Below are 24,003 nucleotides of genomic sequence, written 5' to 3' on the forward strand. Positions count from 1 at the left end.
TCTTCTGGTTAACTGAGTAAAAACTCTTGCACCCTACAACCGAGTACTTTGATGACATTTAACGGATTCTGCCAACAAAGCAGTATTTCTTAAATTGCCAGAGGCTGGGATTAAGTGGATTTATTGGAAAATATTGGATAAATGTTGTAAAACATGAAAATTGGATCAACTTAAAAAATTACATCAATTCATAGCACTTAAAAAAATCAACTTCAATATTCTCAGTTTAAGGGAAAACTAAGTTGAAAAAAATTCATTTTTTGGGTGTTTTCAATTTAATTAACTTAAACGTTTTTTTTCGTTGAGTGAAAAAGTTAACAATTTTTTAAAAGTCTTACCGACTAAATTAATTTAAGTAAATCCAACTTACACTGTTAAAAAGTAATACCTAAATCTAACTTATAAAAATTGAGGCAAGTGGCTGCATTGGATGTTTTAAGTTGAGTCAACTTGCAGCCTTTTTAAAGTATAATAAACACTGTAATATTACTTAATACAAACACACAAAATTAAGTTGAGTTAACTAATAGTTCTAGTATTACTCTATTTAGTTTCATTTACTTTTCTTGGTACAGGTAACTTTTTTATGGTTTGTTTTCATAAACATTGATGAAGACTTAATCTTTCTGTGAGATGAGGCCACTAATTGTTTATTTAATCAACGCGCCCATCAGTTTGGTTTTGGGCAGCTGTAAAGCACGACATACTTCAGTATGCAGTCTATGCACAAGCACTTCTGAACAATGGTAACTACAAAACTCAAAGATGAATCAGAAACTCTTCTAAATCTCGAAGATAAATGAACATTAAACACTAAAAAATCTTTCTTTTTAGTTAAAAACACTTAAAATAGTGTTTAAATTGAAATGTCACTGTCCAAAGGCAGTCCCATGCAAAGCATGCTGGGAACTACGAGTCTACTGCCTAGTTAGTTATGTTTAATAAAATCATTCATGTAGTTTCAACACAAAATGATTAAGTTAATTTCCTTCTTACAAATTTAAGTGGATTATACATGATAAAATGAAGCTGAATTTACTCAATAAAGTGTTCATTTAGAATTACTCAAATTATTCATCTTTTTATGTTATTTTAACTCAAATTTTGATGAAAAAACACGAATAATTTTTTTTAAATACAGTTTACTCATTTTATCTTTGTTAAATCTACTAAGGCACAGAAACACTTTTTACAGTGTACACTTTTACAGTGTACTTGCCGAGAGCATTCGGTCAATATCATTATCTCATTTTTGATAGATCTTTTGCATCAGAGCTCTTCAATTGGAGTAAATCAGTTTTTCTTGAATGATGTTTTAACATTCAGTTACTCCTAATATTTTTTTACTATATTTGTCATCATTCCATACATTAAAAAAGCAATATTATTCAAAACTAAAAAAAGACCCAACAGCTCATTGAAGTGGAAAGCAGTACTTTATTTCTAATTATGCTACAAGTCAATGGCAAAACAACAGAACAAACAAAAAATCTTTCACCTGTTTTTTTCCTTTTTTTTTAACCCCTGAGCACCACAATCCAGCCTTCCCATAATGCACTGGATTCATCCAAAAAAGTGAATAAAAGGAAAAGAAGCATTATACACAGCGAATAATAGAATCTAAAATCTACCAGCATAGCATCGTTGACATAGCTAAACAAAGTAAACAACATGTCAATTTTTTAAGCACATGAGTGAATATTCTTTTTCTTAACGTTTATCAAAATGATAGTCTCTATGAACAAGTTTTCCAACATCGTTCTTTACTTTGACAGTAAGCTCGTGAGAATGAGTTTTTGTAGAAGCTTTGGTTATGGAATCATTCAGATTCAAGGTTTTGTTTTACAGTCAATAAGGACACGACAGTTTGTCCAAGATTTGCTCTGCAGTCTAGTAACATGAGCTGAAGAGAACAGACAGCCACGTGAAAAAAAAACTGTGCCATGGCTGCGAAAAGAGCAAAGTCTCTTCATATGCAGATCGAGAGGTAAATTACATCGAACAACAGGAATCAGACAATTGTGCATTGATTGTGCCCTCTGTAATTCCACATAAATATAGACTATATATTTCTATTCATTCTTGCACCTATACAACAAAATGATGCTCAGGTTTGCTTGTTTTTTTAATCATTGAGTTGTGCTGCAACTACTGATATTACATTCTCTTAGATTTCCTTTATTTTTGGACAGAGACAAATTGAATATACAGCTTGGCCTTTTCTTTGAAATCATTTTAATCCAAGTGCTTATTATCGAGTTCTGCCACAGCAGAGATTGAATAAAACATTTCTCTGCTGATTTAGATTAAAAGTTCGGGTTGACACGATGACAACATCAGGGTGTATAATTATTAACCCCCAAAAATTGCCAACCCAGATCTTTGGTATTAAAAAAAGAGCACGTTTCCACATTCACATCGCATTTAAGAGAAAGTATAAAAGAAGACTTTTTAACTTTTGAAATATATATTTTCTGAAAACCACATAATGTCGTGAATAGAAATGATGAGTGAAACAAACACTAGCATCAATGAAACATCCAAAAGCTGCAGACCGTGATGTTAGCCGAAACACTTAATTAACTAAAAACGCCAATAGCTGCAGCTTTACTTCGATACATTTCAGAAGATATATTAGGTGTATTTCAGATCTGATTCACCATCTCATTTACAAAACCTCAGTAATAAATCATTTTGAGCAGTTGTATACATAAAATAGAATCCTTCTGGTATTACCTTTACACCAAGCATAACAAAACGCCGCAGACAGACACGAACAAGCAATGCAAATGGCGCGTAAAGCCCTGTGTGGTCCAGCCTCTGGTTTTGCAGCAGACATCATGCAAACAAAAACGAATTTGGAGCACAAAAAGACTATTATCAAAAAACTGGCTGCTGTGATCGTGTTGTTGGCACAGTCTATAACAAATGAGGTAGATGTGTGTTCATCATATATTCCCTTCTTTGGTAAAACAATACAAAGTAGAAAAAAATCCAGTGATCAAATTTCAAGTGGCTTCACAATAAAAAATGATAGAAATGAAATAAATGAGGTATATCTTGTATCCATTTATAGGTTTACAGGATTTGTGAGGTATCGACCTGTAATGTGACTTTTTCATTATTTATTTATTTTTAAATAAAAGCGGTGTCACTGAAAACCCAAGATTCAACGTGACAGGTTGAGAATGAAAGCAATAATAAATACAACTTGAAATTGTCTACAGATTTCTTAAAAATGACACGATAATAACATTCCCAGTTTCCTCGCCAACTGAAAAGGAGAAGAAAAGGAAATCGGCAACAAGAACGTGAGCAAAATGGAGAATGGAATAAGAGATCAGCTCTCAAATGCAAGTGCATTGTTGAAAACTTGTTGGATTCTATTCACAACTGTCGGTTTACAGCGCGTAATCTTCTCTCGGGATCCTCTTTTCCGGTTGGAGTACACTGAAGTACTCCACCACTTTTTTCCCATGATCAACTTGCAGCTTATCATCACACTTTCACGTATCACAATCACATTTCACCCCCACTGACTTCTAAAACCCGTACTGCTGTCTGCAAAACCATTTAATGAACTCTTAAAAATCTTTGCTATAAATGATGAGCGGAGTTGGTGGAAAATCTTTAAACATTCTCGACAAGTGTTCCCCAACTAACTCGGTAATCAATGGAATATATTTGGCTGTGGCCTCGGGCCAAAACCAGACACGCGAGAGTAGAAATGATGGTATCTGTTGTTCTCACCACTTTACTCAAATTGCCTAAATTGTATGATTCTCCCAGTCTATTAAAGAATATCCTGTAGATTATTTCTTTGACCTATTACAGCAGAAAAATATCACTCGTGACGTTTTCCTTTACGAAAAGAAATGCAAACAGTAAATCATTTCTCCCTGACTATATTTGATGCCTCAAAAAATAAATGGCATGTGCTTTCTTCAAGTTTTTTAAACTTGACACTTAATTTGGATCTCCACTGCGTATTTCCGATATTTTGCAATGGCATGCTAAAAAGCATCTTTGTAAGTAATCAAATTCTCTTTGGTTATAGCTGACAGTAGCTCTTGCTGTTGGATTTATGATACAAGGTGAGCAAGATTGACTCGGGATCTGTGTAGGAAAGTGAAGAATCTAACATGGATGCGTGTATTAAGCAGGTCAGCGCTCATTCCTCTGACGCGTCACAATGTTCCTTGCGTTCCTGACATTGTCACACAGTACATTTAGTCGCTCACAACACGTCCTCAGAAGAACAAAATTTGCTGCATATTTAAATGTAACACACTTCAAATGTGCGGCTATCATACCCATAATGTCTTGACGTTTTGGTGTTTAAACAGGAAGGGGTTTTTTGGTGATAGACGCTCGTATCTTGATTGCAGGGTTAGAAAAACAGTACTGAAGAAGACAAGAGGGAAAACTGGTCCAACAGGATGCCCTAGCCCCTGCCTTATCTGTCGATGGGGGAAAGTTGAGAGAGAAGCTGTGGGCAGAGAGAAGACTCAAGGAGGGGTGGCTGGTCCGTGTGAGGAGGTGCTGGAGGAGGAAGAGGAGGACGGTTGCATCTGGGTGCTGAGCCCCGGGCTACTGCTCTTTCCCTGAGAGCTGTTTTGGTGATGGACTCGCTGGCTGCCTGGTATGAAACCAATGGTTGGTTTACGGGCAAACAAGACCCCTGGAGCAGAGGAAATTTGGTTAGAGTAAAGCATTTCAATATTTGATATTGTTATGAAATAGCAGTAATATGCTGTTAAAAGGCTTTAATATCATATGTTTCCACTACACAAACACACACACACACACAAAAACTGCATTACCCCCTCGCCAAACAGTTACTATGTTTTAGTGGCAATTTCTCATGTGCACAATGCTGGAGATGTTAAATCCATACTTGTTTCCGATATATTGATTTAAATGAATAATTTGATAAGTCTTGTGCTGTCAATTGATTCCCCTTTCAATCATTAATTTTAATAAAACTAATTACATGATATTCTGATTGATTTATTTAGTAGGAAGCAAGCAAATTACTACTGTACATCATCATAAAAAAAGTGGCTTTTAAAGTCAATCATTTGTTTATTTTTCTTATAATTCTATTAGCAATTTATTCGTTTGTTATACTTTGAAACCACTTTTTGACTAAACTGGTAAGCATAAATGTGTCGATGAATGTCTTCAACATCGCCCATGTAACATTAAAAACATGTTGTGTTCTGTTGCACTGCTGTTTTCGAATGCAAAAATGAATCATGCATTTAGCAAATGGGGTTAAAGGGACACTTCACTTAAAAAAAATTCGGTAACACTTTATTTCGATAGTCCACTTTAGACATTTTACTAATTATAAGTAACTTTTCAACTACTTATCAACTACCAATCTTTAGAGAATTAGTAGACTGTCTGCTTAATATCTACATACACTTTATTGTGATGATATCTCAACAGACTTTCAACTGACTATAAGTATCTTTGCAGGTGCATGTCAACTTATTCCACTAACCCAAACCTCTTCCCTAACCCCAACCCTTACAGTCTACTAATACTCTAATGACAGTTAGTTGACGTATAGTTGCAAATTATTGAAACTTAGTTGACATGTAGTTGCAAAGTTATTTATAGTTAGTAGAATGTCTAAAGTGGACAATCAAAATAAAGTGTAACCAAAAATTCTAATTTTCCAGCTCCCCTAAAATTAAATATTTGATTTTTACAGTTTTGGAATGCTTTCAGCTGCGGTACCACTCTTAGCATAGCTTAGCATAATCCATTGAATCTGATTAGACCATTAGCATCACGCTAAAAAATAACCAGAGTTTCCAGATTTTTCCCATTAAAACGTGACTCTTCTGTAGTTATATTGTGTACTAAGACCGACAGAAAATTAAAAGTTGCGATTTTCGAGGCAGATATGGCTCTGATTTATACTCTCATTCTGGCATAATGATATTACGCAGTGCCCCGAAAATAGTCCCCTGTTATTGAAAGTTACCAAGGGGACTTTTTCCAGGAACTGTGTCAATGAGAGTATAGTTCCTAGCCATATCGGCCTAAAAAAAAATCACAACTTTGAATTTTCTGTCGGTCTTAGTACACGATGTAACGATAGAAGAGTCAAGTTTTAAACAGGAAAAATATCGAAACTCTTTGGTTATTTTTTTGTGCAATGCTAATGGTCTAATCAGATTCAATGGATTATGCTAAGCTATGCTAAAAATGGTACCGCCAGACTGGATTCCAAAACGGTAACAAAATCAAATATTTAACTCTAGGGGAGCTGGAAAATGTGGAGTGCCCCTTTAAGCAGTGGCCCATTTTTACCACGCAATTTTTCTTGAATTATTTCAAAGCGTGATTAATGGAAAAGACTCCGAGTCTCTGTGTTCTGGGGCTGTACGTTTTTACTGGAAACAACCCTTCAGTGAAAACAGATGCCACTTCAACTTGATCTCCTCCATTGAAACATTCCCTGCAAGCTTATGAGCCATCTTCTAGTAATTACCTTTTCTCGCGCATCAGGCACAAGCACTGTATCCAGCTAAGGCGGAGGGCCTTTCTCTCGGGCACGAAAGACAATAAGCCGCATCGACCTCTCAGCGCCCGGGCCCAATTTTAAGATATTTAACTTTTTTAACTCTATTGGACTTGCCACTTCATTACGATGGATTTTATAGCAAAGACATCAAATTGTGTGGAGGACTAAGCGAGGGGGTGCTGCTATAACTTATTGAATTTCCTGCCTGCAATTACATCAGCAAACGGCGCTCTATTTACCTGTGTAGACAACCCCATTTATTTCTATTGACATGTTGATGCTGCTAATGCCGTTGGTAGACAGGTTCAATGCAGTCTCTTGTCTATCATCTGTCAAGAGAGGAGCCAGAGAGCGAGGGAGAGAAAAACTCAATATGAGCATTTATAAAAGGAACACAAGAAGCAAGAGAAGCGTGCCACCAACTATCGGTGATAACTCATGAGTGACAGGATAAGGAGGGGTTTATTAAAAGAGTTTAAAGAAGGAGAGATGTGACTACTGTCAAAAACATGTGCCTTCCGCTTGTATTCTCTCTAGACAGCGCACTGTGTCAGAAACAACATCAGTGCAATGGCCGATTTGTGCCGTCAAATAACTTTAACACTGTTAACATTAAAAAACAAAGTAGCAAGTGGCTAAACATTAGATTCATCCTTGAAGAATCAAAAATGCAAAGCATTTTCAAAGCAAGAACAATTACTCTGTTATTACAGTGGATACAGTGGCACATTTCATGAGGTTACAGAAAATAACATTTGATATAATCTTTAAATTGCACAATTATATAGAGCTAGGGAATTATGCTACACTGTCCCTTTATATAAAAAAAGGCAACGCCTGTTCTATGGGTGGTATAAGAATAACAGTCATGCAGGACACAGCAATACACATTACTCATTACTAGATAAAACCTGCAATTATATAGCACACACTCTGTCATTAAGGTGCAGTGAAATCATTAACATTAGACAAACAGCTTGACATGAATCATTTTTCATCATCTATAGTTTCACCATCTGTTTACACCTAATTTAACAAAGATATTTGGTGAGACTGAGAATATCTGCCTCTGTCATTCTCTATATAACTGATGTTACTGTTATTAGTGTCAGTGTATGTTATTATTATGTATTCATTAATCGACGGGTAATTGTTTCGTTAGAAAAAAATAGAAGAATAATGTTAGAGGAATTTTTAATTCGACAGGTTTGTTTCTACCCTCGCATGCATTATTTTAGCCTTATACTGCGGAGCTGTTGAATGCTTTTTATTCTGATTGGTTGAGAAATGTTTCACGTGCATGCATTATTTTTCGATAAATGTCTCAAAATAACCAGCAGAGCAATGTCTTAGCAATGTCTGTGGTAGCCGTGGTATAAGCAGAATAATTGACTCAGGTCCTTTAAATTATTTAAAAATTATACTACGGGTCTGTTGAATGCTGTATTCTGATTGGCTGAGAAATGTTCCGTGGGTATGCATTCATTTCTGATAACTGCACACCTAACTTGTCAAATGTCTTAAAAATAGGCACCTGGGGCCTCATTTATAAAACTTTGCGTAGGATTTGCGTTAGAAGTGGCGTACGGATAAAACATAGGACGAGCGTACGCACAGAAATAATCGGATTTATAAAACCGTGCGCACGCACATCCTACGCATTTTTCCCTTAATAAATCACAATCAATTCTAAATGTAGCGCAGCTTTAGCGGCTTCATGACACGCCCATAGTTGTCCATAAATAGTCCGTGAAACGCCCACAATTTAATATGCATTGATTGCGAAATCATGGCAAACACAGAGAGGAAATCAAAAAAACGTAACTTCACTCAATGTGAAGTAGAAGTTATCGTTGGCGAGGTGGAAAAGAGGAGAAAAATGTTGTTTGGAGGGCACAGTGTGGGCATTACTAATGCCAAAAAAGGCACTTGAGTGGCAAACGGTGGCAGACTCCGTAAATGCTGTAGCCTCACAACCTCGGACCGTGGCCGAAATAAAGAAATGGTCGGACATCAAAGTCGAGGCACAAAAACGTCTAGCACTCCATCGCCAGAGTGTGTCTGCCACGTGTTGGGGAAAGGGGACATTGTTTAGCGCAAATGTAATTTCTTGTTGCTTTCTGAATGGTTTAGACATACGCCATGCATTGTTTTATCAAAAATAAAACACAGTAAAGGCATATGCATGAATACCATAATTCCGTAGATTATGAAGATATGGTTTACTATGAAAACAACTTTCCCCAGTGGACAATTAATACATCTATCTATTTATTTATCTATCTATCTATATATCTCCTTAATTATCTATCTATCTGTCTATGTAATTGCATCTATATCTGCTCCGCCAGAATATCAGTTTTGTACATTATTTCGTTCTGTGAACTATATTCTTTATGAGGATGAATTGCACAACATGCCAATATTATTGCAGAACATATTTCACTTTTCTTTTAGCAAATATATATGTGTTCATTTGAATTTCTGTTGTAATTTTCGATATCTTTATTTTTTTGTTTCACTGCTGATCGATCAAACGGGTGTTCGTGTAAGGCTGTTAATTGTAAGACTTTTGCTTTGTGAAGTCTTCATGTTATTTATGAGAGGCACTGTTGTCACTTTCACGTGTTTCTTCCATCTGCCGACTGTGTCGCCATTTCTCATTTCACCCGTTTTTGTGCGTACGCCTGGGTCAGAGCTTGCGTGACGGACAGCACATTTTCCCGTCAAGTTTGCTTTTTATAAATAACAACTATTGCGTAGAGAGTGGCGTACGCCTTCTTTTGTGCGTACGCAACGTTTATAAATGAGGCCCCAGAGCAATGTTTATGGTAACCGTGGTATAAGAGGAATAATTGACTCCGGTCCTTTGAATTATTTGAAAATAATGCACACTCGCGGTGTAACGCATTGCACCTTGGGTGTGCATTATTTTCTTATAATTCAATGGCCCGTCGTCAATTATTCCTTACATAATGCACACCCGCTTCGATTCATGCTGCATTACCACCTTGGGTTATTTTGAACGGCCCATCGTCAATTATTACTTGCATACTACACTACAGTATCTCATCTCAGTAGTACAGACTCACTTTAAAGGTCACATGTTTCTTTTTTACTGTTCAATCTTTCCAGAGTTTCATTGGTGGATTTTGTCATTTATGTGACACCAAAATTATTACTAAATGGAATTGCACAAATTATGACTTTTAAACACATCTGCCATTGGTTGGAAAAAAGTGGTCCTGACCCAAACTCACGTCATTGGCAGATACATTGTTATTATATTACACCTGCACTTATTAGAGTAGTGTATAATGTTTAGTTCCCATTTTAGTTCTTATTCTTAGGCCATATTTAATTTACTGTTTGTATTTTGGTCTTAAATTAATTATTCTAATTTAATTAAAGTTAAGTGTGTAAAATGTGTTGTCTAATGTAGCACCGTGTCCTTTGTTATCCTATGTAACATCATATATAGTCCTGGAGGATCGTTGTTTATTTTCACTGTGTACAATCTGTATATGGCTAAAATGATAATAAAGCTTCTCTGTATCTTTATATTTAAATACTGTACATGCTCAATGTTAAACGTGCCTTTTAATTGCTATGTCATAATATTAAGAACCCTGTCATGCTGACTGGACAATACCAGTGAGCTATTGCTTTACAGTACTGCTGCTTTTATAGACACTTTTTTTATGAGACACTGATATCTATTTCTTGTTATTTCTCCTTTCACAATTTCACAGACGATTCCTAAAGTATACTACTTCCTGTCAAGCTCATATCCGCATTTGGCCCGTCACCAACCCCACACCTCATTAAAACACAGGACGTTTCATCCTGCCACTGTCATTTTAGGCTTGTTTACTAGGGCCACTATTGTTTGTAAAACCCACTTACAAATAAATCTAATGTATGCCCATTCAACCTGCATTTTTAGATAAGTAATTTGAACTAGTCATCAAACTGTTGCTGCTTATCATTTTTCAGTCAATATCACTTTCCATATCAGAGTAGTTAAGTAAGTAAGATCTCCGCTCACCTCTATTGTTCAGTCTGATATTCATGGGTAGTTGGGTTGCCATGGCGAAGATGTTCTGCTGCAGCGCATGCTGCATTATTCTCTGTTGCTCCTCTGCCATAAGCATCATCTTCTTTTCCGGTGGCTCTCCAGACTCCAGCTTCTCCCTTAGCTGCTCCAGCGCAGCCGCCTGCACAGCCGCCGCGGCTGCGGCCTGTGCTGCCGCGGCTTGGGCTGCACCGTGGTGGCCAGCCAGAGACACAGGGATGCCCATCCTGTTGGTCAGGCAGCCGGAGAGCATAGAGTCTTCTGTGGGGAAAGATAATGATATCATGAGATCTGCGCATACAGTGCTTTGGGCTCATCTATATCTAGTGTATATATATATTTAGATATTTATATATTTGTACTAGTTTGTGAATTTGGTACTGTCATGTATCAGCTGGCTTTAGTTTTAAAACATCATGTCGATATGCATTAGCAACCTTTAGGCATACATTGTTACATGTGTCATTTCTACTTCTTTTTAGTTAACATTTTTGTATACATCTCAGAATTGTTTTTTCAAATGCTGTGTCCGCCATATTCTGCCAATGACGCTTTCCTGGCGAGTTTTTACAGTAATCTGTAATTCCGCTATTATCTACTAGATATATTATAAATTATACATTTCCTGGAAGGCATTTTGTGAAACTTTTGTGAGAATCACAAAAAATGCTGACGGGCAACTTAAAATAAAGGCTGGTGGTAAATGAATTAATAAACTTTTAACCAGTTTTATCTACAAGACTCAGATAGAAATTTTGCAATAACATCATCATGAGGTAGCATGAGTATGAAACACTCATGCAACACGCAATGCGGCTTTGAGTGTCTATTTAAAGCTGCATTGTAAACACTATAAATACTGTCAGAATTTATGGGTCTTTGATCCCTAACAGGCTGCGTGTCTTTTTCCATATGGGCACATTACTGAATCATGTGTGTCTTGGTGTTTCATTGCTCCTGTTACTGTGATGCGGAAACTGGCAGGAGGAAGTCCTGCAAGCTGTTTCCTGATCAGCATTCAGGCCACAGTGTGGAACATGAGTAAGTATGATGTGGCAATGTTACTGTGTGAAAGACACGACTTCTGCTTTGGTGGGTCTATGTTGCAATTCTATGTCTGCGATAAATCCAGATAAAGAATGTCATTTAATACATTTGATAGTCCTTTATAGTCCTATTTCACAATTTGCTTCTCAAATTTAATCTTTTATGTCTATTTATTGCTGTTTCTCCCTTCAATCTGTATTACTTCATTGAGATGGCAAAAGATTATTTTGCAAGGGAAGTAAAAGCTTCTTCAATTATACAGCATTATTTATTTAAATAATGTATGTTACACAATTAAGCTATTTTAACCTTTATGGCTAAACTGGAGTACAGTAAGATAAATATGCAGTCTTGCAGCCACCTGTCTTTAAACTTAAAGGTGAACCATGTCATTTTTGGGTCACCAAATGGAATTGCCAACACTACTATTCTCAAACATTTGCCATTGGTCACAAAACAGATTTAAGAATGTCTATGTTGTCACAAAGTGTTTTGGAGAGATAGACCTATAAACTGCTTATTATAGGTACTGCACTACATACAGTTTGAAGTCTGGTTAAGGGAGAGTACTGTATACTGATATTAACTAGTATTAAAATAATATAGGTATGTTCAAATAAAAACATCCATATACCTTTTTTGATAACAGAGGCCTGAGTCATGTGTCCACCGTTGGGAGTGGGCATGCTGATGTGGGGCATCTGGAGTTTGGGTGAAGGCAGCAATGTAGGGGTGCCCACAGGGGAGTAGTTGAAGAGGGTGGACCCATAACTCTGTCTCCTCCCTTCCCGTCGGTTGCTGTCGATAGCTGCTTGGAGCTCCCCGGGAGAGCTCAGTCCCCGCTTTTCACATTCATAAGGATAGAGGTACTTCATATACCTGAGAAAAGAAAAGTTTTACTGATGTATACAGCCTGGTAATGAAAACAGTAAATATATGTACACTACCGGTCAAAAGTTTTGGAACACTCACTCGTTCTTTATTTATATATTTTTCCACATTACAGAATAATAATAAACTATGGCATTACACAAATGTTTCTGTAGGAATGATGTTGGTGACTTAAAGCATCCTCTTTTATATTTTATCATCTGAAGTGCATTTACCCTTTGCCTAAAATTGCAAAACCATACTCATTTTATCAAGAAGCTTCTTGAAGTTTCACCTTAAGATGAATCAAAAAAATATCGAAGGAGTTCGCATTTAATCTGGACTCTTATTGGCCGCTTTACCTTCAATATTTAGTCATTAAATTTATCAATAATAATTTAGGGTGTTTTCACATATACACTGTTTAGGTCGGTCCAAATGACGTGTCGCTCCGAGTACGGTGCGTTTGGGTCAGTGTGAACACAACAGCCGCACTCGGGTGCGCACTAAACTGCTGCTCCGAGACCGCTCTAAACAGGTGGTCTCGGAGCGGCTGTTGCCGAACTTTGGGGCAACCCACCTGTGGTGTGAACACTGCTGGACCTCGGGCCGAACCAAATACAGGTAGTTCTCCACATGTTTGAGCCACTGGGCTTTCGTTGTGACGTGAGCCGGGTGTTATATTGTGGGTTAACAACAAACAAGCCAATCCTGGTCCGTTGCATAGAGATTCGCTGTCTCCTTTAGGTTTGAGCTGATGATTTTATAAATGCATAGCTGTCCTCCAGACACAAATAGTGACATTACGGCTTTTTAGCAAACGGCTCAGTGAGAAAGGCTTTAATAGAACAGCTACGCAATTTCGCGTTAAAGCAAAGAAGCTTCGCAAAGACGTGCATCGTTTATCTCCACATCTTGATAGCTGCGCTCTCCCTGTCAGGCTGGTTGTCGTGGAAACATGGGGGTGGTCATGAGATGGTAAGAGCTGTCAGAGACCAATGACAGCGCTGACCGTTGTCACATGGTGTACGGTGCGGCATTTCGAGTAAAGTAAAAAATATATATATGTGAACACGGACCGCACTAACTGAAAAATGATACAATGTATTTTGGTGCGCTCCGATGCCGCACCACGGTGCGCACCAACATATGTGAAAACAACCTTAGTTTGGTACAAGTTTGGTACATCTATATTTTTGTCTACAAAAGTTCAAGCATTTAACCATACATTCAGATTAAATGATTTTTAAGATCATAGTTAAAGGGACAATCCACTTTTTTTTGAAAATTTGCTCATTTGCCAGCTTAAACATTTTCTTTTTACCATTTTGGAATCCATTCAGCTGATCTCCAGGTCTGGCAGTACAACTTTTAGCATAGCTTAGCATAATCCATTGAATCAGATTAGTCCATTGGCATTGCGCTAAAAAATAACCCAAAAGTTTCAATATTTTTCCTATTTAAAACTTGACTCTTCTGTAGTATTACGCACTGCCCAAAAAAGTCTGCTGTTATTGAAAATTACCAAGGGGACTATTTTCGGGCAATGCTTAATATCATCCCATGGTACGGCAGCAAAGTCCTTGATTTTTACGCCAGAATGAGAGTATAGTTCCTAGCCATATCTGCCTAGAAAATTGCAATTTTAAATTTTCTGTCAATCTAAGTACACGATGTAACTACAGAAGAGTCAAGTTTTAAATAGGAAAAATATCGACACTCTTTGGTTATTTTTGTGCGTGATGCTAATGGTCTAATCAGATTCTATGAATTATGCTAAGCTATGCTAAAAGTGGTACCGCCAGACTCAGAGATCGGCTAAATGGATCCCAAAATGTAAAAAATCTAATGTTTAACTCTAGGGGAGCTGGAAAATTAGCATATTTTCAAAAAAGTGGAGTGTCCCTTTAACATTTCAGTCAAGTGTGTGCGGTAGTATATATATTATATTAACCGTCTACATAAAATAAGCTTTTTTTGCTTGGTTCATGATTATAAAAATAGCAGTGAACAAGTCTTTGTGTTTTTGTGGCCATCAGGGACTTGTTTGAGTGTCATGTAATTGTGTTAAGTAACAGTGGTGAGAGTGATGTGCACAAACAAGCTCATGTGGTTTTAATGCAGGTAAAGGACTAATAGAAAAAGCTAAAACTGAATATAACAATATCTCCTTGTGTTCATGGATAAAAAAAAATTTGTTTCAACTAATTTCAATGTTGATTGAATAAGACAAAAGCACTATTGTACTAATGAATCTTTCATTTGCAAAAAATCTTTAAACCCTGTCAAATATACTCTCCCCTTCACTCGCTCTATTTTAAAAGCAGGTAATTGAATTGGATGAGATAGTCAAGAATCAACTGGCAGTTATCAACAGGTTATCTCACTCACTGTGTTCGGAGGGTGAAAGCCGCACTGGTGATGGAGGTAGGAAGGTTCAGGCCTTTGGTAATCTCCCGCCATATTTTCTTATTGATGACTTCCACTAAGCCGCCTTTTTCTGTGACAAGCTTGTAGAGTGTGTAGAGATCCAACACCTGCTTGGCCATGATAGGAATCCGATTCACAGGAGTCCCTGCAGGAGCGGAGGGGAAAAAGCACAATATCCACAATCAATGCCATTAACTCAAGCTCATTGACAGGTCTCTCTGCCGCTTATAAGGCCAATCAGTCAGGCATAAGTAAAACGTCCGACAGCTTCCCACTCCACTTAGCAAAAATATCACTTTTTGCTTTCCATCAAAGGTCTTCACTGTCTGTCTCATCAGTGCTGAATGGAAAGATATGTGGCCTCCGTTTTAAAATGAGAGAGTTTCTCGCTAATAAGTTGCTAATAATTAAAACAAAGTGTTCACATTTTATATTTTTTTATATATATATATATATATATATATATATATATATATATATATATATATATATATATATATATATATATATATATTTGTCTTTTTATTGGTGTGGGTTTGTGAAGGACGGAACACAAAAAAACTCTCAGGTTAGACAAAACCGTCAAAATATAAGTAGTTGGTAACACTAAACACAAAACACTAAACTTTGAACTGACGGTAGCTGGACAAAATTATTTGGGAAGGAAAGGAAAGAGAAACCACAGTGTATTAAGGCAGTTTAATGATATTTTATAAAATACATTAATTTATCATACAATTCCTGTGTAATTAAACCTCAGAAAAATAAGGCTAAGGCTACTAACCAACAGCACTACATTGTAAAACTTTATACATTTAGTTTTAAGTTTTGGATTGTTTTATATAATCAATTTTCTTTGGGGGGGGGGGGGGGGCATGAAGGGATCCACTGTACACAAGGGGAGCCGCATGCAGAAAAAGTTTGAGAACCACTGTATTCGGGAATCAGTCAAATAAAAAATTTGGTTTTAGGCAAATAAAAAAATGCATAGAAAAACAAAAAAGTAATAAAGGATACACTGACTACAATTTGATCTGCTATTAATATTTATTATTTCCTCTTTTGTGTTAATATATTATAGTCATTGTCCATTGTCTTTAGTAACTTGTGTAGGGGTGTTGTGTGTAATTTTTGCCAAGCCTGCTTAAACTCTTTTCAAATGCAAATATAAAACGTATAAAATATTTGTAAAACAAGCAAATACCTTCGATTCGTCATATTGAAAATCTACCTATAATGTTCCTGTAGCTTAATTGGTTGAGTGTTGCGTTGTCAGCACAAAGGTCATGGGTTTGATCTCAGGGAATTCACATACTAATAACATATAAACCTTAAAGGATTAGTCAATTTTCTTAAAAAAAAAAAAAAAAAATACAGATAATTTACTCACCACCATGTCATCCAAAATGTTGATGTCTTTCTTTGTTCAGTCGAGAAGAAATAATTTTTTTTGAGGAAAACCTTCCAGGATTTTTCTCATTTTAATTGACTTTAATAGAACCCAACACTTAACACTTAACAGTTTTTTTTCAACGGAGTTTCAAAGGACACTAAATGATCCCAAACGAGGCATAAGGGTCTTATCTAGCGAAACGATTGTCATTTTTGACAAGAAAAATAAAAAATGTGCACTTTTAAACCACAACTTCTTGTCTATCTCTTGACGTGATGACGTATTACGTGAGGTCGCGCTGGTGCTTTCAGGATCGGAGATAGAGGAGAAGTTGTGGTTTAAAAGTGCAAATTTTTTATTTTTCTTGTCAAAAATGACAATCGTTTCTCTAGATAAGACCCTTATGCCTTGTTTGGGATCATTTAGTGTCCTTTGAAACTCCGTTGAAAAAAACTGTGTTGAGTTAAGTGTTAAGTGTTGGGTTCTATTAAAGTCCATTAAAATTAGAAAAATCCTGGAATGTTTTCCTCAAAAAACATAATTTCTTCTTGACTGAACAAAGAAAGACATCAACATTTTGGATGATATGGTGGTAAGTAAATTATCTGGATTTTTTGAAAAAGAAAATTGACTAATCCTTTAACTGCACTTTATATCACTTTGGATAAAAGCATATAGTAAGCATCAAATGCAAGACGTTGATCTGAACCACCCAGCAAATAATTGGAGATAATAATTAGGCTTATAAAGTTTCCATGGCATTTTAAAAGAGTACAGAAGTAGCAAAACATCTCAGACACGTCAAACTCATCCAGTTAACAGCCGAAAGAAAAAAGTCTGGGTGATAATTTGTGCTCACGATTTAATGTTAGGTTGTAATGGTGTGAAGAGGATAAGCCCTTTGTGCGCATCTGAGACCGCCTGACCTCAAGATAATTAACCTGTATTTTGCTGATAGAGTTCTATTGTGCCCATTGGATTTGCCATAATAGCAATCAATACACGGAGAAATATAGAGCAAACAACAGCAAGCAGAGTCACCGACTGAAAAGAGCAAGCCGAGCAGAGCTATGGTCTATCAAGGCAAAAACACATCAATTAAGACTTGTAATTACGGCTTCATTTTGCTTCTCTGGCATGCGAACTAAGAGACACTATTAAAACGAAAGATTTATCTGCCCTCCACGCTGAGACAATGCTGCCATTAGATCTAAAGTCGCACAGATGTCTAAAACAATCGACTGATGTTTCCAACTTTTCCTTAAACTGACCACACATCAAACGTCAGTGAAGTAAAATCATAAAGGGGGTCTGAAAAAGAAACAGTAAAAGAAGCTGTGAAGCTGAAGTGTAAAGGTGTTGTTAGCACAACCTATCAGGTTGATTTAGTCAAAATAAATAAATGTTTGAATTGAACCAGTTAATTCAGATGTTTCCACATGCAGCACATTTCTGTTTGCTTTGAAAACGTCTTTTCCTTTACAGTGTTTGATGGTATGCAAAATAAAAAAAATAAAAAACAGTCACAATCTGGACATCTGAAAGGGATACCTTAAAGTATTTAAATAAATAGTCTAGCCAAAAGCCAACAAATCCTTTAACTGAGCGTGTGTTATTTTAAATGCAAAAGGTAATGCAAAACCTTTCCTCCTACCACACTCCTTACACAACAGACCCAATAACGCACACGTTAAATCACAATAACGCACAAATATATATTTATTCCCATGAACAAAAGGCCAAACTAAATGAGGCTGAAGCAATAAATAAAACTCGACTCCACACAAGCCACCTCTGGACTGAATCTGAACCTGGATAAGAGTCTTTAAAACAAGATTTACGAGCGCTCGATTTCCGAGGTGATGTATTCGTCTCCTCTTGTTCCCTGAAAGAGATGCAGCGAATAAAGGCCGGTACAAGCTATTGTCATCCTTAACAATCTGATCTGGTCATGCATCATTATGACAATGAAGGATTGCGGACTGCGTAGAAACACATTTTGCCAAGCTCACACATAGATGCCTGCTGTTAATTGCTCGCTGGCTAAAAAGGTTTAATTGAAAATGTGCTGAAGGGAATAAGCCAGTCATCTATGTGGCCGCCTTCATCAGCAGTCTGTGTTTTCATCATTCACTTGAGAAAATGGAGGAAGAACGTGCCGGCGGTTGCCAGGTCTTACCAAGCATGAAATTAAGGGATCGTTTGTAAACACAAATGTCTACAAACTTTATCCATGTGTATAAAACAGGCATATTGCACTTATTAGAAGACCAACAGGCTTGATTAAGTCCTCAATGATGTGCCTGTTAGTGATAAAGGAAGGTATGTTAACCAATTACAATCAATTTAAAAATACCATGTCAGTTGGAGAGAAACATGAAATTTTTAGACTTCACATTTACAAGGCATTAAGCAGATGCTTTTATCTGAATAGACTTACAACAGTGAGGGAAACAATTAAGCAGGACTACTTGTTTTTTTGGCAGCAAATAAATTAAGTTTGTCAAGTTGAAGTGGTTATTACCTTCATGTGAACTTCATGTGACAGTTTAAAATCATTAAAGTCACCACATGACATGTCATGTCACTGGCTTTCTTTATCCCCAGTTTCTGGTTAGACACGTTTACATACGACTACTATTTACTCTCACAGCTAATGACAACATTCATTTATTAAATATTACTATAATGATGTCATATTTTGCAAGTTAATCATGGATGTGAACCAGGGGACCCCAAATGTGTCATAAATTGGGTACATCTACATTACAGAGAGCAATATTTGAGGATCTAAGATGCAAAACCCTCTAAGGGGCCAATCACACCAAAAGCGTTTATGGCAGTTGCAGGCGCCTTTTTTGAATGATATTCTATGGGCAGGGAGCATTTGCGCGCTGTTTATGCGCGCCGAGCGCCTTGCAGTTTTTGCCGCAAGCCGCAGCACGCGCTTTTGAAGGAGCACTGAGAGCGGAGAAGCGCCCGAAGTCATTCGCGTCTTTCCATTGTCCAATCGAATGAGGGGAGAGGCGGGCCTTAAGTTGTAGTGAGGGAAGTTTACAGTTGCTTTGAAAAACCGGACTGCAGTCACTCACTCTCTCCTGCGTGTGTTTGTGCACATCTCACCCTCAAACAAGGTCAGAGCAAGCGCCCTTTTTTAAAAGTTTCTGCTAATATGACAGTTAACAGCAAAAAGAGCGCTCACGCTTCAATATTTGATTGACAAGACAGCTGACTCGGTGGTTGCTTAGCAATATAAAAAGCGGCGTCGCACTGCTCCTTTAAAAAAAAGGCAGTGCGTCGCGCCTTGCGTTTCAAAGCGTTTAAATCGCGGTTGGTGTGATTAGCTTTTGATGTTTACTTGTAAATAAGTTTTTTTTTTAATCAGGCTCTATCAGGTTTAGGTTCATTAATTTCACTTCAATTATTTTTAAATTTATTTTTAAATTGAATTTTTAATTCATGTTTTAGTGCTGAGTAAAGACTAATCACGATTCAAAATAATAGTGAGATTTTGAATAATATATGAGTGTGTATACATATGTGTGTGTGTATATATATATATATATAAATAAAAACTCTGAAATGTATACATGCATGTGTGTGTGTGTGTGTGTGTGTGTGTGTTTAAATATACATAATAATTACATACAGTACACACTCATATACAGTATAATGCAAAAACTCACTTTTATTTTGTTTGCGATTAATCACGATTAATCTTTGCCCAGCACTACTTATTTTCCTAAATGTCACTTTAGTCATTTAATTGGTATTTAACAAATTTCACTGACTTTAGCTGCAAAACTCATAGGTCAAAAAGTCATGGGTCTCCGACCCTGTTCCTGGAGGGCATCTGTCCTGCAGATTTCAGCTCCAACCTCAATCAAACACACCTAAACCTGCTAATCAAGTTGTTCAGGGCTACCTAAATATTAGAGGCAGGTGTGTTGGAGTAGGGTTGGAACTAAAACACACAGGACAGGTGCCCTCCAAGAACAACTTTGTAGACCCATGCTCTTCTAAGTACATGCACTTCTAAAAAAGTCTGCAGTCTTTCTTCACTGTCCTTTCTTAAAAGGCTCAAAAAGTCGGGTCAATATACTAATATATTTGGTAAAAAAAGAAATCTTGCACCTTGATGTACGTGCGCCATTGTTCATCCTATTCCTTTGTGCACTTTGAGAATTTTGCTGAAAATTAGATATGGTGTTTAAGGGATTCTGCCAAGAAAGCAGTAAACAAAAGTAGTTGATGAACGTAAAAAAAGTGGCAATACGAAAGCATTTGGTCAATTTCATTATCGCCTATTACAGAGGTGGCGTTTAGCGGCTTTTGAATCTGAGCTCTTTACCAACATTTTACAGCTTTAGTAATGTTTCTCTTACATACGTGGGATGACTACATGAGGTTTTATTAAAGATGGAAGTCACCTTTCTTTTTATTTATTTATTTATTTTTAAAATATACTATAGTAAAATATAATAGTCAGGACATTTCAATCTCAAAACACCCTCATGTCGAAACTGTAATTAACAAGAAATACCAAAACTTGATACTTTGCGTTTATTTTCTGTTTTTAATCTTTTCACGTAGATTCAGGTCTAAACGCTGAGAGTGCCTGACTTCATCTTTTAAAGAGCTTTCATAGAAAAGAGGGAAATAAGAGACTAACTAAAACCATAGGAGAAACTATATATCAAAAACTCATTCTTCGAAAAGGCACTCAACTGGCCTTTCTTTCTCCTCATTAGTATTTCTGGTAACTATAAGAGCGTCAAATATTGACTTATTCTAAAGAAAGTGCTGATGCAGCCCTGGATGTGATCAATTTATTGTTGCCTCCCTGTGGGAATCATGAATCAAAGTGGGAATTTATCAGTTTACAATGGGTAATAACATCCACATTGTTCCTATCGCTTGAGGATTCGGGGGTCGTAAATGAGCACGTCACTCCGAGTCACTTGAATGATGGACGTATGTATTCTTCAAGACCAATCAAAGCAGCTTAAAGGAAAAGATACAAATCAGTTGTTTAAATCTCATTTTTCTACATCTAACGAGACAACCACACTGGAGCAAAGAAGTTTTTTATTGAACCGCCATAAAACAAGAGCGTGTGTTTTTGAAAACGTTCCCAAAATCACATGATATCTCTATTCTGGCAGACGTATAATTTAGCCTCTGCCGTCAACAGCACAAGCTTCATTTACAGGTCCTAAACAGCTGGTCATAAATACTTCTCCCTATATAAAGCTCTCCGGGGGAGCGCTGAATATCATCTACATTCCTCCGTGAGCTGAGCTTAAACACAGCACTGTTTGTGTTGAGCTGTGAAATAGACGTAGCCATTTTGATGTGAAAAAGGATACGGCCATCTCAATACGCAGAGGGGCTCGCGACAAACCTTTGTATTTGACAGGTTATGATTGATGATGGCAAGGTCCAGGGGACACTGGCGAGGCCAATGACCTCTGGTCCTCAGGCCAGGCCTACAGGGGACAACAGTCCTGGCACAAACAGCAGGGGAGAACCTTTCGTGTATTGAGTTTTAATGTGTTCTGGACACGTTGCGAAGCTTACGAGATTTCAAAGTTTTCCTTACTATCGTCAAGCTGTAATTCGATCGCTAATATGAAAGGTTATTTCGGCAGTGCTTTGGAATTCTTTTGTTTGATACAAAAATTTGTCTGATATACGTCCAACCTTCTCTCTGCAGCAGACTTTAAAAAATACAGTTTGCAGTTTATGCCTGGCAAATACTTGCTCTTTGACAGTGATACTCGTGGTGGTAACTTAACATTGTTTTAAATTTAAATTAAAGTGACTTCACACTGAACATCAAATGCACACTGTAAAAAATAAATGCAGCATGAAGTTAAAACAACTTGGTTATGCAAGTCAATTCAACCTACTATGTTAAGTTTTGACTTGTGAAGTCAAGCTAATTTGATGAATTTATATTTTTTTGTTACTTTAACTTAAAGGAAAACACCACCGTTTTTCCATATTTAACCATGTTCTTACCTCAACTTAGACAAATTAATATACCTAACTTTATTCAATGCGTGGACTTTATCTTTTGTACAGTGCGTCATGAATGTGTTTAGCCTAGCCCCATTCATTTCTTATAGATCCAAACAGGGATGAATTTAAAAGCCACCAAACACTTCCATGTTTTCCCTATTTAAAGACTGTTACATGTGTAAATACATGAGTAAATATGGTGGCACAAAATAAAACGTTGCGATTTTTTAAGCGGATAAAAATGAGAACTAAATTGTATTGCAAAAGAGCAATTCGTGTGCAGCACTTTGACCTATAATTCCTATTTTTTATCTGTTTAAAAAAATTGCCATGTTTTATTTTCTGCCACCATACTTACTCATGTAACTACTCATGTAACAGTCTTTAAATAGGGAAAACATGGAAGTGTTTGGTGGCTTTTTAATTCATCCGTGTTTGGATCCTAAGGAATGAATGGGGCTAGGCAAAATGCTAACACAATCATGACGCGCTGTGTAAAAATTAAGTGCACACATTGAAAAAATAGGAATTTATTAATTTGTCAAAGTTGAGTTAAGAACATTGTAAAATATTGAAACACAATGGTGTTTTCCTTTAAGTTAAAGTAACATAAAAATATATGTTGATTTGATATAAAAAAAACATGTTTTTACCGTGATGTGGTAACAACTACAAATAATAAAATTATAAAAAGGCCCTTCATTTGTTTGTTAAATATTACTTTATTATTAGTCTGCTATCTTTGCATATTGAAACTACAGAAAGGCAATTGCTGGAAGAAATCTATCAGGCTCAAGTTAAAAGTCATAAAGAGCTCTGCAGGAGTTCAGATTTCCAAATTGATATTTATTGTGACTTATAATAATTGCAGAGATTGGAAAATGATCTCTCAGGAACACAATAAGCTTCTTTAATATTTCTTTATTATTTCGTTATGTTAACTGCTCAAAAGAGAAATGATGGGGTGGAGGTGGTAGGGGTGTGAATCTTTATACACAGATAACACAAAAGTGGCCAACAGGGATAACACAACCGCCATTCTGTTGTCCCATATAGGAAAGGAAATCTTTCTCTTAAAGTGGGTTGTAAAGGACGGAAGATTGGAAGTATGTCTGTGCCCCGGGTGGTACAAGAGACAATCCCTTACGCAATCTCAATAATTAGACACTGATATTTCACTGCATCTGCATAACTCTAACACATTAGATCAGGAATTTTAAGTGGAACAAGGTCTGGTTGATTATGAGCATAGTCCAATAAAATTGATAAAGTTTTTCTCTTCAATTTACTAGATAGAAGTTTTTTTATTTAATTATCAAGACCACTTTACTGTAAAAAGATTGTTTTGTTTCATAATCATATTTCTGTGTATGAAATACTGCACTGTCAGAAATTAAGATACAAAACTGTACCTTTTCTGTCACTGGGGCTGTACCCCAAGTTTCCGTTTAATACCTTTACAGGAATACAAAACAGAATGCAATTTTGGGTAGATTACCGTACCTTAAGGACCTACATTGTTAGAAAAAAGTCAAAAAGCTGTCAGTGTGACCAGCACCCTTTAAAAAGGTAATTGTATGGACCGTTAGGTACAGATATGTAAACATTTAGTACCAATATGTA

At 36.6% G+C, this 24,003-nt stretch overlaps 1 protein-coding gene across 2 annotated transcripts in view; it reads right to left on the bottom strand.

Annotated features, from left to right (window-relative positions):
- Positions 1-1,787: 1,787 nt before the first annotated feature.
- The window catches only part of arid3c (AT rich interactive domain 3C (BRIGHT-like)), a 79,457-nt gene continuing 57,241 nt past the window's right edge, over positions 1,788-24,003 (bottom strand). For both annotated transcript variants that reach the window (XM_065266885.2, XM_065266884.2), the window contains 5 exons: positions 14,925-15,108; positions 12,298-12,542; positions 10,590-10,877; positions 6,781-6,870; positions 1,788-4,681 (listed from right to left, as the gene is read on the bottom strand). In XM_065266885.2, the coding sequence (XP_065122957.2) occupies positions 4,509-4,681; positions 6,781-6,870; positions 10,590-10,877; positions 12,298-12,542; positions 14,925-15,108 (980 nt within the window). In that variant the 3' untranslated portion in view covers positions 1,788-4,508. The remainder of the gene's footprint in view (positions 4,682-6,780; positions 6,871-10,589; positions 10,878-12,297; positions 12,543-14,924; positions 15,109-24,003) is intronic.

This window comes from Paramisgurnus dabryanus, chromosome 5, assembly GCF_030506205.2.
Source record: "Paramisgurnus dabryanus chromosome 5, PD_genome_1.1, whole genome shotgun sequence".
NCBI lineage: Eukaryota > Metazoa > Chordata > Actinopteri > Cypriniformes > Cobitidae > Paramisgurnus > Paramisgurnus dabryanus.